This window comes from Myxocyprinus asiaticus, chromosome 15, assembly GCF_019703515.2.
Source record: "Myxocyprinus asiaticus isolate MX2 ecotype Aquarium Trade chromosome 15, UBuf_Myxa_2, whole genome shotgun sequence".
Taxonomy (NCBI): Eukaryota; Metazoa; Chordata; class Actinopteri; order Cypriniformes; family Catostomidae; genus Myxocyprinus; species Myxocyprinus asiaticus.
The window spans coordinates 29,624,595-29,639,191 of record NC_059358.1 but is presented as its reverse complement, the minus strand read 5'-3'; the positions used below and the strand labels follow the sequence as shown (position 1 = coordinate 29,639,191).

The 14,597-nt window shown below is 36.1% G+C and overlaps 1 protein-coding gene across 2 annotated transcripts in view; it reads right to left on the bottom strand.

Annotated features, from left to right (window-relative positions):
* The window catches only part of LOC127453428 (collagen alpha-1(XIV) chain-like), a 194,505-nt gene that overhangs the window by 103,485 nt on the left and 76,423 nt on the right, over nucleotides 1-14,597 (bottom strand). For both annotated transcript variants that reach the window (XM_051719753.1, XM_051719752.1), the window contains 3 exons: nucleotides 12,464-12,586; nucleotides 9,612-9,761; nucleotides 1,390-1,506 (listed from right to left, as the gene is read on the bottom strand). In XM_051719753.1, coding sequence (XP_051575713.1) covers nucleotides 1,390-1,506; nucleotides 9,612-9,761; nucleotides 12,464-12,586 — 390 coding nt within the window. The remainder of the gene's footprint in view (nucleotides 1-1,389; nucleotides 1,507-9,611; nucleotides 9,762-12,463; nucleotides 12,587-14,597) is intronic.

Genomic DNA, 14,597 nt, shown 5'->3' with positions numbered 1-14,597 from the left:
ACATACTTTCCAGAAGGCCAACAATTCACTAAAAATGTTTTTTTTATTGGTCTTATGATGTATTCTAATTTTTTGAGATAGTGAATTGGTGGGTTTTTGTTAAATGTGAGCCAAAATCATCACAATTAAAAGAACCAAAGACTTAAACTACTTCAGTCTGTGTGCACTGAATTTATTTAATACACAAGTTTCACAATTTGAGTTGAATTACTGAAATAAATGAACTTTTCCACGACATTCTAATTTATTGAGATGCACCTGTAAGTGTGTCTCCTTGAGAACCTCTGCTGCTATGCTTGCCATTCAAATACTCATGCACACACCCACACACATACACACGGAGGCTTCAGGCAGGATCTGATTTAATAGCACTACTGAGCGGGTAGCCATCTGAGCAGTCACACACTGGAAGTGGAACAGAAGATTTCCCGGATTGTCAGATAAGCAGGGCCACTAAGGTATCAGACAGGAGAAGAAAAGCAATAATGGGAAAAGGGCTTTTGACTCAGCAGTTTTAAATTTGAATTAAAACCATGTCACGAGCCAGCAGACCAGTATGCATACAATAAAAGAGTCTTGTAGTAGAGCCCTGAGGCTTTGAGGAATGTGCTGAAATCGGTCATGATCTCCCATTTACTTATAAAAACAACAGTGAAATTTACCATGTCAATATTTCAAAACAGGAAGCCACCCTAAGGTTATATTCTTCAGAAAATCATGACATCCATTATTCACAGTGGCACGCATTTAAGCGAGAACTTGAGTTGTTTTTAGTGCAAAACAACACAAGTTGTGAATATGCAAGCCACTGTCAACGAGCTTCTTTCAAAGCGCTCATGAATGCACAATGGACATCAAGATTTTCACTGAAAATTACATCAATTTCAATTTGTTTCTCACCAAAACCTATCCCAGACTTGCAATATGACGCAAGAGTCGACTGGACTACTTTTATGATACTTTTGCATCCTTTCAAGTTTGGCACTATACATTGCCTCTGTATTAAAACATTGGGCTGAGATAATCATTAAAATATCCCCTTTTGTGTTCTGCATAAGAAAGAAAGTCATATGGGTTTGGAACAACATGAGGGTGAGTACAAAATGGCAGATTAAAAAAAAAGAACAATTATTTTGGGGTGAACTATTCCTTTAAAGTTTTAAACTCACCCCCAGAAGTGAGCTACAGTAAATGTCTCCCTTTGGGTACATTTGGGGATGTATTAAAAAAACAATTCATGAATATGTTTTGTAAAATTCAAAAACTGCAAAATTGTTTCTTTTAGAGTAAGGGTTAGTCTAAAGTATTTATAATTAGCTTTTTATAGAAACAATAGAAGTGTATGGCATAGTATGTTTTCATTTATATAGGTGTGTGTGTGTTACTCACTGAGCATTGACTCAATGACGACTCTGTAGAGGGAGGCATTGTGTTGAGGCTGCCACTGTGCACACATGCTGGTACTGTGCACCTGGTATGTGTTGAGATGATTCACCCCCAGGAACACTGCAGCAGGAACAAGACAAAGAGTCAAATGTGAAATACACTGATACTTCTCACTTTTAACAAGTCTTAAAAGTGTGCAATTTCAGCTTCACTATCCTGATAGCACACGTACATCACCCAGGCATCTATTTGATCTGAGTGTTTACATCTGGAAGATGTATTTATTAGGCTTTTTGCAATTCGTATAAGAAGTTTCCTTTCAGATGTCAATAAAACATTCAACAGATGTCTTTGAGACTTTTATGATTTAGAATGTTGGTAAATCTGATCTTTTTAAGATGTTAAGCAGATGTTAATTAGAACGCTATGCTTTCCAGACAAATCACTCCTAAACATACATCTCAGAGATGTATGTCTGCTACAGTATCTGGGTAGCATCGCCAAAGCGGAACTGTAAAAATGTTGACTGTTTATAAATAGGTGTCCTGAACATCCCTTTACCATTTCCCATTGGCTAAACAAACAGATAGCCCCACCACTAAACTCACACCATTGGTTGAGCCAATGTTGTCTGGTCAGGCTATTGAGGATGCTCAAACAAAAAGAACCATGCATTGATAGAGCAAGGGAGCTGCTGTGTTTATACATTTCATGGAAGTCAACTTATAAATGGCTTTGTCTCTGCATGTTAAGCTGGCATTGGGGCACTTTAACATAAAAAATAAAATATAAAAGAATTACACACATCACCTAACACTTAAATATACTATGCAATTTTGATTGTCATGTAAATGTATCTTGTGTACTGGAAAAGAATAGGATTTTTTACAGTTTTGCATTTGAAAATATATTTTTATAATAAACCTTTATGAATATATACACGGATGTAAAACGGAAACCATTAGCATTTGTTCTCTAATGTCATTGAGACTAATGTTCTAAAATGAAAAGGAACACATGTACTACAGGAATAGCTAATGATCCATGGAGCAGCCAGCGGTTTAACTTGTACTGCCTGTTATGCGGTAAACCTAGGCTTCACTTCTCTTGGAAACCAACACCCTATTTCAGATTTCCTCAGATTTCTGATGGAATATTCTGAAGGATTTCTGTGAGATACTCTTTAAATTCTGCAAGCCATGCAAAACTAATGGATAGAAAAACATATCTGAGAGGAAAGTGTGTGGCTCAAACTGTATTCTTAACAAACAGCCCTTCCATCTGAATGCCACAAATGGCCCTAACCACTATTTCTTTCTTTCTCTTATTTGCCTTTGTGGAAACCACTCAAAATGTGCTGTGTGAAAGAAAACTCATTTGAAAGCAGAAAAATAGCCTTATTTTGGAATTATCACTTTTTTCGGTCAACATACTCTTAAAACAAAACCAAGCCACAACACATGGTCTGCATTAGTAGCACAAAACAATACTCATCTTTGGACTCTCCACTTTTTGGATCACAAACATAATTGTGGCCATGTTGCAACAGATTGACTCCAACGCATTTTTATACTGAGAACCGTGCCAAAGGCTGTGGCAAACCCAAATTTAGCTTGTATTGGGAAAAGTCAATGTGGGAGAACATGATCCTCTTTTAAGCCTTTACGGCAGCCAGATTCTAAGAAGGCAACTACTTATGCAATCTAGCTGTCTATTGGAATTCATGCTACACAACATAACATCATGTCAGTGGGGTTGTGACAAGGATATTCTGGTGAACATTAAAATGGAGTCTGTGGACAAACCATATGGTGCACAGTGGTAGAGATTCGTTTAAGGTTTTGAATAATGCATGTGGCAAGATTTCATCCTTATATAAACTATTTTAATGAACTATATGCATGCAAAAAAGACATCTGGCTGATAGTGCTAATACAAGGAGGTTGAAAAAATCCATTATTGTGGATTCAATTATTCAAAGGTCAAACAGAAAACAGAAAACGTATGAAATATTGATGGATCTTGTAGAGCAGACGGTATGCAGATGTCTTTGTGTAGGGTGAGCAAATATAGGAGGTTCCTTTGAGAACTATGGAGTGTGAAAGAAATAATCATCCATGTCAGGGGCTGAGATTGACTGGAACTCCTTTAGTGCAACGCTTTGTACATGCTTAATGACACTGCCAGGTGTCATAACATCTACAACATGTCATACAGATTGTGTTGATGGTCTTCGTCCTTTGGTCAATAAACTCTAGATAGTTTCTGAGCAGCCATCAGGAATGAGGATAATTATAAATGGGGTAGTGAAGCTTAGTGGAGCTGATAACCAAAAGGTTTTACATTCAAGCAGTGTTCCCTCAAAGTGTTCTTATTGTTTAGCAAAACTCTATTGGGTGGACCTTTCAGCATCCTAAACAGTAACAAATAATAAGTTTATAATTTGGATTTTTTTATAATATTTTAATTATAATAAATGTAATATTAATATATATTATACATATTTGTAATTAATAAATTAAATAATATGATAAATAAATCAATAGATTAAATACTATATATAATAGTATTTAATTTTAATATAATTTTTTTTTTAGATTATTCTGCTTATTACATGGTTACTTATAAAATAAATAATTAAATGGAAAAATTAAATAATGATTTGAGTTTAAATTAAGTTTGTTTGTTTTTGAGAGAAGAACGAGACCGTAGAGTCTCCACAAACAGCTGAATTCCACCTCCTGTTCTGTTGGTTTTTATATTGAGAAAATGATCAGCTGACTGCTCATTATCACACTTATTACACAGCTAATTCCCAAATAAATAAATAAATGGACATGAACATATTGTTTTGAATAATACATTTACTAAAATACTTGTAGTGATTGCATAGAGATATGTGAAGTAGGAAACATGCCTCACAATTCCACAATATGAAATATCACTTTATCCCCGAACATGCAGTCATTATTCAGAAATATCAGGCGCGACTGACCAATCAGACATGAGTTTTCCAGAGAGCCATGTAATAAATAGTTATGTAATTCATGTTATATATAATTGTAACGATCTGTTGGTGCTGGCAATGACGATGATGAAGACGATGATAAGAACCCAAGTGTAATTTATTAATAAGCGTGAAATCCAATAAACCCTACCATAAACATGAAACAAAAACAAAACTTGAACTTGACTTGACTTTTACATGGCAGGACTATGAACCAACCAACATCAACAATACTTGACAAAGGACAATGGAAAACATGAGGGTTTAAATACATGGACATAAAAAAAACTTAAGATTTGTTGAGATAACTTTTGTCGAAATCACAAAAGTGAGATGCAAAAATAAAAATCCATAGCCTATGAGGGCTTCCGTGTGGCTATAAACTCTGCACTGTTCTTGGATCCTTATCGGTCCCTATGTCATGAATGAATCAGTTCTGTGTATTTCCACACAAAATGTCTCACACTGAAAACACAGCGGCATTCGAAAGAATTTAATAAATATATACAGTAGCTCTAGCTATAGTATATTATAATATCTAGCTTTATTTTCACATTTTTTCTGCCTTCTGCACAGAATTTCTTCCAGTCTGTGAGGGAGCAATATTAGAAATGCACAGCTTAGAGGGAACATTGGGTCAAAGTGAATGTCAACACAGCTGAATGTCAATACAACACTTCATATTTATTTTCACGGATTACATGGGGGGGGGGGGGCTATTTGTATGGGGATGTAGAGTGTATTTTTATTGTATACAGTCTTATTCTTATTTTGTGTATACTGTATATTGTATATTATTAGGTGTACTGTATATTGTATATTGTGTTGTGTAACAAGATGTGTTATGTGTAAATCAGATGTTTACACATAACACATTGTAATTGTCATACTGCTATGTTGATTGGAACTGCACCCAAGACTTTCACCCACTGTTGCATTTGTGTATAAGGTTGAGTGACAATAAAGGGATTTGATTGATTGAAGTACTTAACCCGAGGCTGCTCTTGGATACAAGTATCAGCTATTACACTAATTAGACATGTTTATTGCTACACCCTTAGATTTAATTGTAGAGATTTGTGGGAAAGTAACAGGAAGAACTTTGATGACAGACATTTCATATAACTTGCCTCATCCTCCTACTATACAGTATATAATGATCTAACAAAAGGTTTCTCTTTGATATCAGCCTGTCAGTTGCAGAGGCATGTGCTGTACACACTGTGTCTGTTTATCTGACTTTGCTAAAAACAAGACAGTGGTGGCTCATTCGGTTGGTGACACCATGCTGTTCTAATGGATGGCCTCAGCACTCCTGGAGAAAACATAATCTGTTTGATTTTTGATGAAAATTGCTAAAGCAATGTACCTGCCGATATTACATTTATATGCAAAGGATTGTCATTACTGGAGCTGTCCATCTGAATATTGATATACAGTATGTGTCAGCGTCTATCAAAGCAGCAGCTTCAGGTTTCATTAAAAGACTGAAGGGACAATTCTTGCTAGTACACTTACATAGCGGTATTATTGCTCCTGCGTATTATTATGGAAAAAAGGTATTAGTCCGGTAGATCACAGAGGAAAGCGAATTACATAAACACAAAATCTGAAGTGGAGCACAACGATGGTGGGGTGTCAGGTATAAAATATAGATCTCACACTGGGTAGGACACACAAACAGCCTAAATGTGTGCACATTTGTGTATGTGGATAGCTGATACATAATGTCCATGAACGCTGTTTTTCAACCTCAAGATTTAAGGTTACAATTTATATGAATTAGAGCAGTCAGTAGATTACATTTTTAATCGCGATTAATCTCACGATTTTTCATAGTTAATCGTGATTAATCTCAGATTTTAAAAGTGCTGAAATTTGACCCTATATATACTTATTTCCTGTCAAAATGCATTTATTTCCTTCTTTGGAAAGAACAACACAGTATAACAAAACAATATGTAATAATAATGCTTTATTAACATTTTCCAAACTCCACAGTACAAAGACAGAGATTCACTAAAATAGCACCAATTATAGTAACATTAAACAATTACCAAAGTCAAAGTGGGATGTTGACTGATTGATAGAACTACAGTACTGTTCATTGCAGTGCATATTTAATCTCTTATACCCTCATCCCCCTCAATATTTATCATCAGCAGGCTGTCTTTTCACTTTGAATATGGAATGCACATTATTTGTTTCAGGGCAGCAAGCGTTGAACTCCATCTGAAAAGCGTGTCTTACTCTGATTTTTGTGTTGGCACTGCCGATGGAAATACAATTAATCCGAATTGTCTGGCAATTATTAGCTGACGCTTCAGAAACTCGGTGCAATGGGTACAAAGTTGGAATTATGTTACATTTGAGCGGAGCATCAACAGACCCTCCATGTGGTAAAATGCTGACTTCCAAAACATGTGAAGAATTTAACTTTTGTCACAAGTCCCATCAGCATTTGTTTTATAAGAGGTCCTTTCTCCAGAACAGACTCACTGCTGTGTGTTTGTTTGAAGTGTGTATATGAGTGTAATGTCCCCGATGGACACATCACAAGGGTTCCATCCCTCTAACGAGTGTTCAGAACTCACATGGAGCTGAATAAAATGTCAAAATCTAATGTCTTAATCGCGATTAAGAAAAAATGTACGCGTTACACATTTTAAATTATTCGCATGCATGAATGCGTTAACGCCAACGGCACTAATGAATTAATTACATTTTACATTCTTTCACATTTTTAATAATCTTTTTGCCTTCACTCTCATTAAAATCATTAAAATAGTTTCTGTGGTGTAAATATTTTTTTTTAATATTCCATGTAGTCTCGCAATGAACTTTCATAAAAGCTGAATGTATAGCAATTATAAAATAATGAGTAATTTTGGCTCGTCCCTCGTTTATTTTGAAAAAGTAAAAATCGTTATTACAGTAAGGCACTTGCAACGGAAGTGAATAGGGCAAGTCCATAAATGTTCAAATACACACATTTCAAAATCATAGCCACAAGATGGAAACATTATACATGTTCATTTGATTTTAGTGTTATAAAATCAGGGATTTACTGGAGTTACAGCATGTCCCAGAATACAGGGTGAACCAGTGTTACATCATCATGACACAAAGTTGTAATATTCAATCTAAGTTTACACACATACAGTTAGTAAGCAATTTTAGCACACTAAAAGCATGTTAACATGTATGATATTCACGTCTTGTAACTAAACAGTATGTATTTTAATGTTTGGGACTGGCCCCATTCACTTCCATTGTAAGTGCCTAATTGTGACCACAAATTTTTTCTTCTTTTTTTTTTAATAGCAGGGATGCAAACTCATGAGAGATGAAAAAAGTGAGAAAGTCATACCAGGTGTTCCAGGGGTCTGTTTTCAGAGATTTGTTTGATGTATTTAAAGCTTTTTTTTTTTTTTTTAAGTGTTTAAGCTTAAAAGAACCAATTTCAAGTGATTTATTAAAGGGGTCATGAACTGCCTTCTTTTTTTTTTTTTTTTTGTACTGTTCTCTGAGGTCCACTTATAATGTTATCAAGATTTTTACATCAAAAAACATCATAATTTAGAAGTAATAGGTTTTTTTCTGTCCTGTTTTGTCCCCCCTCATTGTAACACCGTTTGAATAGGCGTGGCGGATTGTAGACTCGGAAGTAAACGGCCACTGGTATGATTGGCTAACAGTTTTGCATATTTAAAAATTTTCAACGCCGCCGTCAGTACACGTGTGGAATTGTTTTGAAAACTTCCGATGTTGAGAAATGGCAGTCGGTGAAATTCAGCCATACATGTTTGAGACAGAGTCTGATCCTGAATCAGAATACAATGAACCTGCACCTCAAATGGCAAGGATACTATGGTCTGCGACAGCATGGCCAATAATCATCTTTATTTATATTTATACTTTATGTATTTGTGAGGTAGTTAGCCTATTACATTATATTAGAGTTTAGCCGAAGACGCTACAGAAAGCTGTTTGTGTCGTTATGTTGTTAACATTTATGCATATTACACGTTTTATATTTCATTGGTTGTTGCATATAAAGTTTAGATACTAGGCATTAATACAGTTATAGCTGACAAAGGATAATTCGTGCTGCTTCATGTAAACGAAGTATAAATGAATGTACCATTGTTTGTCAAGCTGTCATTCTTATATTCATCGCCCATCATTTTCATTAAAGTAAAAAACTTGTTCCAAAGGACAGCTGTGTGTCCACCGATGTAAACTTCTGCATGTATGTTTGACAGCCTACATCCTTCATAGATGGACGCTGCTGTGATTTAGGTTAAAAACGCATAAATACTCAGTACATATCAAACGATCTGTAATAACAGACAAAGCAATAGTGACCACGTAATAAAAACAGTTACTCACACTTGTGTGGTGCGAAATTATTGTCGGATCCAATATAGTCGGCACAGCATCGTCTTTTAGTTTAAATCTTTCTGAAAATCCTGAGTCGAATTGTGCCTTGTTTGTAAACGAATTTGCAGTAAAATGAAGTGAACAAAGGATTAAAAATAAAGTTCATCCACTCTTTCCTAATGTTGTGATCAGAAGGAAGGCAAAGACTGTGTTTTTCCACAACTTGGCAATGCACAGCCTCTTGTTGTCTTCGGAGCCATCTTTATCGTTTGGTTTTCGTGTAGACATGCGTTTGCCTCTCTCGTTATTTACCTACTACATGCGTGAATCGGTGGGCGGGGCTAAACAGGCAGCGATGTAGAAGCAGGCATTGATCTTCTTCTGCGGAGGCGGTGTTTATTATGTAATAAAGTGGCACATTCCACATCCTGTCGTTTTGGCAGATTGGCTTCAATATAAGCTGTTTTTAGACTAACGAGAAAGTTTTGAGTTCTGAAACTTACAGGATGTTTTTATAGTACAATGACCTCTTATATGTCAAAAGATCAAGGGAATTTTGATTTATCAGTTCATGACCCCTTTAAGTAACTAGGTAAGTAAAAGTAAAAAAAAAACTAAAAATTGGACCAAAGAAATTGGACAAATTAGCTTAAAAAAAAGTAGTTTGAGTAGTTGAGTAGAGTAGTTTGCATCCCTGTAATAGGGACAAGTCAATGATATTTTTTTGTGTAACATTCCTTTAGAAAAGTTTTAAATGTAGAAAAGTATGTCACACTGCAGGATAAGTATTTCATGTCAGCTGAGTAGGCCTATGTGTATTTGTGTGGAGACTTACATGTCCTGCCCTTGCCGGTGAGGGGTTGGCTGGATCCGCTGGTGTAGGAGGTGATGACCTGGATGCTGTACTCTGTGCCACTCAGCAGATCGGGGAGCAGCATGGTGTCCACATCATCCCCAACAAATTTCTCTAGAGCTGGACCTGACACTGTACACAGAGCAGAGACAAGAGATGGCAAACAATCTGAGTAACCTTACAATAAAAAGGTACCAAAAAATAAGAGGATGATTTCCACACTTTTGTAGCATTTGATTTTTTGACTGCATTCTACTGTCAAATATTTTTGTTTAATGAATAGCTAAAGTGTACAATATACCCATTCATGAGTTATACGAGACGGATCCTGATCACCTGAACTCATCATCGTCTGGGTTTATATTGAGAAAATGAGCAGCTAAATGTTCATTATTCAACATTGAGTCATGTCAACATGGAAAAAAATTCATACGAGATGGCAAAATCATAAGAAGCGGGGGGCCTAGGTAGCTCAGAAAGTAAAGACGCTGACTACCACCCCTGGAGTCACGAGTTCGAATCCAGGGTGTGCTGAGTGACTCCAGTCAGGTCTCCTAAGCAACCAAATTGGCCCAGTTGCTAGGGAGGGTAGAGTCACATAGGGTAACCTCCTCGTGGTCGCTATAATGTGGTTCGCTCTCGGTGGGGCGCGTGGTGAGTTGTGCATGGATGCCACGGAGTATAGCGTGAAGCCTCCACACACGCTACGTCTCCGCAGTAACATGCTCAACAAGCCACGTGATAAGATGCGCAGATTGACTGTCTCAGACGCAGAGGCAACTGAGATTCGTCCTCCGCCACCCGGATTGAGTCACTACGCCACCATGAGGACTTAGAGCGCATTGGGAATTGGGCATTCCAATTTGGGGAAAAAAAAAACAAAAAACAAAACAAGATTTGTACAAGTGAAATTGTATGGCTAAAAAGGTACAACATTTAGACTCACCAATCAACAAACAGAATTTCAAGTCGATATAATGCAGGCATCAAATCTGAGCTAGCCTCCTATCCAATGCTTCATTTTTAGAAAGTAAAAGTCTGTGAACAAATTTGGTTACTCATTCCACATTTATTTCTGCAATACAAATGGCTGATTGTGGTGATGGGAACATGGCCGAACACTGGTTTGTAAATGGGGAGTGAGGCCAGGAGGAATGAATGGTAAGGACTCACACCTGTGTATAATTTCTCTAACAGCTGTTCTGTGTTTCAGTGAGCGGCGTTGAGGAGATAAAGGGCAGACGAGAAGCCCAGAGGAGAGAGAAAACTGAGCCTGTGTGTGTGCTACGTCTGAAAAGTCCAAACAGAGTATAATTGTTCAGAGTGAATAAAGTTTTCATTAGAGTGTTTAAGCCGGCTCCCGCTTCCTCATTTCTACACCTACAAAAGGCAGTGTTACATCGATATATGCCAAAAACCTGTCATATGCTTCCATCATCTCGTTCGAAACCCCAATTTTTTCTTTCATCTGTGGTACGCAAGTTATTTTCCTATTTAAATCAAGGTTAGGCTTAGGGTTTGGGTGAGAGGTTAACCTTAGGAAAAATCTTAATAACTTGTTTATTTTTCTCCATGGGAGTAAAAGTTGTACATTTTTGTATGAGCCAACTCTTATGATTTCTTAAGAATCTTAGACTATTATTATGACATGTCATTAAACCAGGTTGACATTAATCACATGCATAGTTGTGACATTACAACCATTACGATATCTGAGCAAATTTTTGCAATTTAGTTTCAAACCCTTTTATTCCAAAATAGTGAGGAAATCCTGTTTTCAATGATACAGTATGTCCCCTTTAAGCCAAAAGTCTATTACACTCCAAATGAACACACACCAAAACCAAAGTGTTGGGTTCTGGACCTTTCCAACTAAAGATCACAGCACACCATTAAGATTCTCATAGAAATGTAGCCCCTCTATAGTGAGATCACAGACTAAACTAAAAAGAAGACAGGAAAACAATGGGTGGATCTTTGGAAAATACACACACAATTACACCTCACAAAGAAATGCAGACAGACCAACGGACACACAGAAAATGAACCCTGGACAGTAGAAATGAAATGACCACTGTGAGGGCGATGTATTAGCAGCTTGTTGAGAGCTGTTTGACAGGGCATTAAATGTAGGTGGAGAAGCCATTTCTCTTCGCTGCATACTGGAGTTTAAGATCATATAATGAAAAAGAGGGCAGTGGAAAAGTGATATTTTTCCCTCTGCTGTGCTGCGGCCACATTAGTCTCTGTTTACAGTTGAATCTCAGACTACAAATGGATGAATGGTCATTCAAAGCAGCAGACGTGGAGACAGATGTCTACTCTAGTGTAAAGTGCTGCAAGAGCCTTCAATGTGGTGTGTCTGGAATCTAGTGCTGCATTTTCAATAAATATCACACACTTCTACTGTGGCACCAAAGGACATACCTACCATACTTCATCTGACAGACTATGCTCTTTTGGATTATGATGTGTATGTGTGTGTGTTTGTGTGTGTGTGTGTGTGTGTGTGTGTTTGGGCAGGTTTAAGTGGTTTATGAGGACTTTTTTTTAGGTTACAAACTGGTCATTACAAGGGTATTATGCTATAAATGTAGTTTATGAGGACATTTCTAGTGTCCCCATAATTCAAATCGCTTAAAAAACATACTAAACAGTGTTTTTTTGAAAATGTAAATATGCAGAAAGTTTTTTGTGAGGGTTAGGTTTAGGGGTAGGGTTAGGGGATAGAATCTATAGTTCGTACAGTATAAAAATCATTATGTCAATGGAGAGTCCTCATAATGATAACTGCTCCAACATGTGTGTGTGTGTCTGTGTGTGAGTGTACATACCAGAGATGGGCTGATAGATGACCCTGTAACCCAAAGTGGTGATTTGAGGGGTGTCCCAGCTGATGCGGAAGCGATTGTACCATTCCTCAGACACTCTAAGGTTACTGGGAGCAGATAGTGCCACTAACCAATCAAAAGAAAGAAGACAGACACCATAAGATACAAGTCCTTTGTGCCCTTTAAAGTCTACATAAAAAGGGCAAGGGTTTTCTATCCCTCTTTTAAAAGTTTATAAGTCTTTTTATTTTGCAATCATAAATGTATGATTACCCATTTCATGAGCATTTGTTTGTATGCAATTAAATGTACATTTTAGAACATTTGGATAGATGTTGAAATGTACAATATTAGAGTATTTACTGTATCTTAAACATAAGTACCTTTACATGTATACATCTTTAAATAAGTAAAAATCTTTATAAATCCTCTGTAGAACTGAAAATCCCTGAAGCTTTATGAGGATTCTGCTGTGAGTAAACAAGTTTAATACTCAGGCACAATCTCATGGTGGGACTTTGGCAGATAAATTCTTTTTAATGGCATATTTAAGTATAAATGACATAAATATGGGACTTAAAAAAAGTATTATCATTTCCACTCTTTGTATGGATATGAATTTAATTATCATCAAACCACAACAGATATGACAAATAAATAAAATGCTTTCAATGTTACAGTGTAATATTGATGTATGTTTTACTCATTTCATAATTTGTGTGTGTGCTGTCGTAATTGTTCCGAAACTTCCAATTCTTTGAACCCCAAAGGATTCTGAAACATTTGTATGTCTCCATAATCGTAACAGGGTTTAAGTTATTGATGCTATCAATATGTCAATATTGTACAATTCGGTGTAAACGTATGCAAACCTATTATACAAACGTACAAAATTAAATGTGTAGTTGAACAAACGTTACTCATGAGCTAACGTTGAATTATGTGGTTAATTGCTTTTTATTGTTTACATTTAGCATTGTTTTTTTCTGATATGAATTTGCACAACCATAACTTTACATTTCTTATTTATAATCACTGAAAAACAAGAATACTTCACATCCACTAAAAGCATAGCCAAAGAAGATGACTCCTTTCTCACTACAGCCTCTTGTTTGTGTCCTTATTTCCCAGCATTCCCTTACAAAAGTCTCATTGGAGTAATATGCCCTGTGGAGGAGCAATTATGTTAAAACAACTGCTCCTCCACAGGGCATATTACTCCAATGATAATTAATTCAAAATTCAATCAGAAACAAGGACAAAGTTTTCAATGCCAATACAGCTATCCCTGACAGAGTTCAATGCGAGGTGACATAAGCATCTCTAATCAGCCAAGCTTGAGGCACTGGGCTGTAATTTTAATGTGATCACTGAGAGAAAGTTGGACATAATCAATCCATTCAAAGGAAATCAAGCTGGTTTGATCAGTTCATAAGAGCTGGAACATGGATAAGACTCATTATGTGCATTAATGAGAGAAATCAATATTATTCCACCGGTTTAAGAATGTGTTTTACAGGCTATAGGACTGAACATCTAACATCTAACCAGTGTTGGTGAGCAACTAACTTGAAGTACCAATGCTTTTAAGTACCTATTTTTTATTTTTATGACAGTAAATCAGCTGTTTTCAAAACTGAGTAGCCTTTCCAGTAATGAGTTACTTTAGTGGTGTAAATTCAAAAAACGGATGCTTAATTTAAATCACTCTGTCAAAAAATGTGATTCACTGACTCATTTGAGTCACTCCACAGTGGAATTTTACTTTTTTTAAATAACATTATAAAATTCATTGCAAAAATTCAACAAAATAATGTAAATACTGCTGTTTTAATACTTCTTTCTAATCAGTTAAATAAATTATGGTGTTTCTTGTTTTATTTGTGGTATTTTGTGTAATTGTATATAATTGAGATCATTGCTTTTGTGCTTGAAAAATACTGCTTTGAATAAATTCAATGTTGTTAGCTACTTTTAATTAGTAACATGTTGAGTAGCTAACTACTTTTTTAAAAAGAGTACCTTGTCTTTAGTTGAACTGCTTTAAATTATGAGTAACTTGTAGCTTGACAAGCTCCAGTTCCCCAACACTGCTGTGTACTTAGAGCTGTAATGTAAAAGGATCTATTTTTGGCTC